Raw genomic sequence first — 2,423 nt, 5'->3', positions numbered from 1 at the left:
TTGAAAAGGATGACGGTAAATAAAATCCAGTCATTCGTTCAGTTCAAAAAGAACAGAAGAAGTTTTACAAACTCCCAACTGCTTGTAGTCCCATGTAGACACAAGCTTTTATTATAACCATGCACGAGACTTGCATTACTATGGACCAGGTCTCTTTGTGACCAGAAAGCCACAACCACAATACCGAGTTACAGAAGATATTATCCCTCTGCTTCGAAGTAATCCATTAGTTTCCATCTCGAAGTTTGCAGTCAGCTACCAACTCCCATGACTCAAGGGTTTTGTCTTCAGTGTCAGTTCTGTAAAGAGCAAGAGTGGACACCTCAAACTCCAGCTGATCTATGACATTGTCGAGGGCTTTAGCCTTTTCTATTGCCTTGTCTTTTTCCTCCTCCGAGATATCTCCATACAAAAGACTCAAATGTGGCATGTAGGCTGCAATCAATGAATCGATAATCTTACAAGATTCATGTTTCATAAGTAGTGAACATAGAGAATTTCTTAAATACTTTGATTACCGCAGGCACTTTTCTTACTGAAAGCATATAAAAAGGATTTCGGACTCCTTACAGAAACAGAAAAGGATTCTACGCAGTTTCAAGCACCAGCTTTAAGAATACATGGACTTTGACAATGTCAAATTATGGCACCCAGGTTGTGTAATAGGACCCTGAAAAATTGCTATCACGGTCTATTGTTTATGAGGCATGACCTTCCAACTCTAATGTTTTTGCCAGAAGAACTCATATATGTTTAGTTTCATTTACATATACACCAAAACCCGACAGGGACTTCATTTGTATGCTGATACCTGCAGACTCCTGAAACACATAATTAGGTATTAGAACATCTAAGAGTCTACCGGGGAGGTGTTACCAATAGCTCCAGTTGAGATGATGGCGCTCATAGGTTATGTTACAGTACTACACGTCCACTAGATATTCAATATGTGCACCTCTGCTAATGCCTTCAAGGATCATGGTGACCGACATTCATGCATTAATATGTTGAAAGCAAAATTTCAAATTAACCACCCACCACATGGTGTTCAGAATAATAACAAAATGAATATATAAGCAACTAAAATAACTACTCACGGCTTGAGCTCACATATCCAAAATGTCCACAGCAATGTCGACTAGCTTCCATCACCTGAGCAAGAGAAAAAAAATTTTGTGACTAATTTGGCAGGTACATATGTCTTTTGTAGAGGACATACAATTCTATGTCCAAAGTCATACTAACTTGTCTGAGGTAAGACAAGGCAACAACGTCTTAGCAATCAGATAACTTTAGAATGCATAATTGAGGGTGCCATCCTTTTTGAGAGGCAATTGGGACCTTTTACTTTAGCACCTCGGCTTCTGAATTTCCACAGTTTCTTATGACTCCTTTATCAAAATCACAAACAAAAAAGGTATAGCCTGTATAATCTTTCGGTGCTCCTTGAGCAAGTGAACACCTTCTAATTGTCATGCTTAATCAAATGCCGCAACGTGACAAAAAATCACAGGTTGGGCAATCACCGTCCTTATTTTCAAGTTTCTGATATCTTATCCACCTATGAGAACAACTGTATATCAATATTGCCTCAACCGCCGCGGAATTAAGCCGAGCACCACATGAACTCATCCAACTGAAACTCAAATCAATCAAGAAGACTTCATGATCGCAGTATTGAATAGCATGCATCTTTAGTTCTAATTAAAGTTCAAACGCCATTTGGATGTTTGTACATCAATTATAAGCACAAACTCCAAGCTTCGAAATAAAATCAGTTTATTTGTCAGATGGCCTCCATCACAAAACGAAACTTCATGTTGCATTAATCTTGTACAGGATAATCCCGAAAAACGGAAGCAGAGCCTGATAAGAAAGAGAAAGTTCACCTCATCGTCCGGATGAACAAGAAGATAGATGCATTGATAGAAGAAGGTTCCTTTGGAGACGGAACTTATGCGGCACTTGATCGGTTTGAGCCCCTCGGAAGCAGCGACGAGCTTGGCGATCGCGTCCTTCCGATTCAGGCGGATGGCGCCTACCATGGTGATGTGGGGACCGAACTCGGGTCCCCCGAACTTGTTTCTGAGATTTTCCATCAATGCTTTCAGCCTCGGTCTCACCGTTTCTGGAGGGATTGCCCAGACCGAGTACACCTCCATCTGCTCTTCTCCTCCTTCCGTGGACATGAACAGAAACAGAAAACACCCACAAAAGTTTTGGTGGAGAAACGAGAATGGGGACAGGAAGAAAGCTCGAAAGGAGAGATTTACCGAGCGCGATAGAAAGAGTCTGCAGAAAACTAATAGAAAATGGAAAAACCCCCAAAACTCTGAGGACTGACGTCGAATCTCCTTGCGTCAGCCACATGGAGCCGGAGTACTACATTAGCGTTGGAGACTAAAATACTCCCGCAAATGTAA

At 41.2% G+C, this 2,423-nt stretch overlaps 1 protein-coding gene across 1 annotated transcript; it reads right to left on the bottom strand.

Moving 5' to 3' along the window:
- Positions 1-2,423, bottom strand: LOC116266934 (cyclic phosphodiesterase). The gene is made up of 4 exons (XM_031648444.2): positions 2,274-2,423; positions 1,890-2,176; positions 1,098-1,152; positions 1-435 (listed from the first exon to the last, which is right to left on the bottom strand). The coding sequence occupies exons 1-4, from the start codon at positions 2,368-2,370 to the stop codon at positions 227-229; spliced, it is 648 nt and encodes a 215-aa protein (XP_031504304.1). The 5' UTR covers positions 2,371-2,423; the 3' UTR covers positions 1-226.

The sequence above is a fragment of the Nymphaea colorata genome, chromosome 13 (genome assembly GCF_008831285.2).
Source record: "Nymphaea colorata isolate Beijing-Zhang1983 chromosome 13, ASM883128v2, whole genome shotgun sequence".
NCBI lineage: Eukaryota > Viridiplantae > Streptophyta > Magnoliopsida > Nymphaeales > Nymphaeaceae > Nymphaea > Nymphaea colorata.
This window is presented reverse-complemented; position numbering and strand designations above follow the sequence as displayed.

What these genes read in the sequence shown, in the direction of transcription:
- LOC116266934 (XM_031648444.2), bottom strand. Translation starts at nt 2,370, where the DNA reads ATGTGGCTGACGCAAGGAGATTCGACGTCAGTCCTCAGAGTTTTGGGG. An exon ending in TTGTTCATCCGGACGATGAG is followed by an intron (nt 1,153 to 1,889) that starts GTGAACTTTCTC and finishes TCTCTTGCTCAG; the next exon opens with GTGATGGAAGCTAGTCGACA. An exon ending in TGGATATGTGAGCTCAAGCC is followed by an intron (nt 436 to 1,097) that starts GTGAGTAGTTAT and finishes CATTGATTGCAG; the next exon opens with CCTACATGCCACATTTGAGT.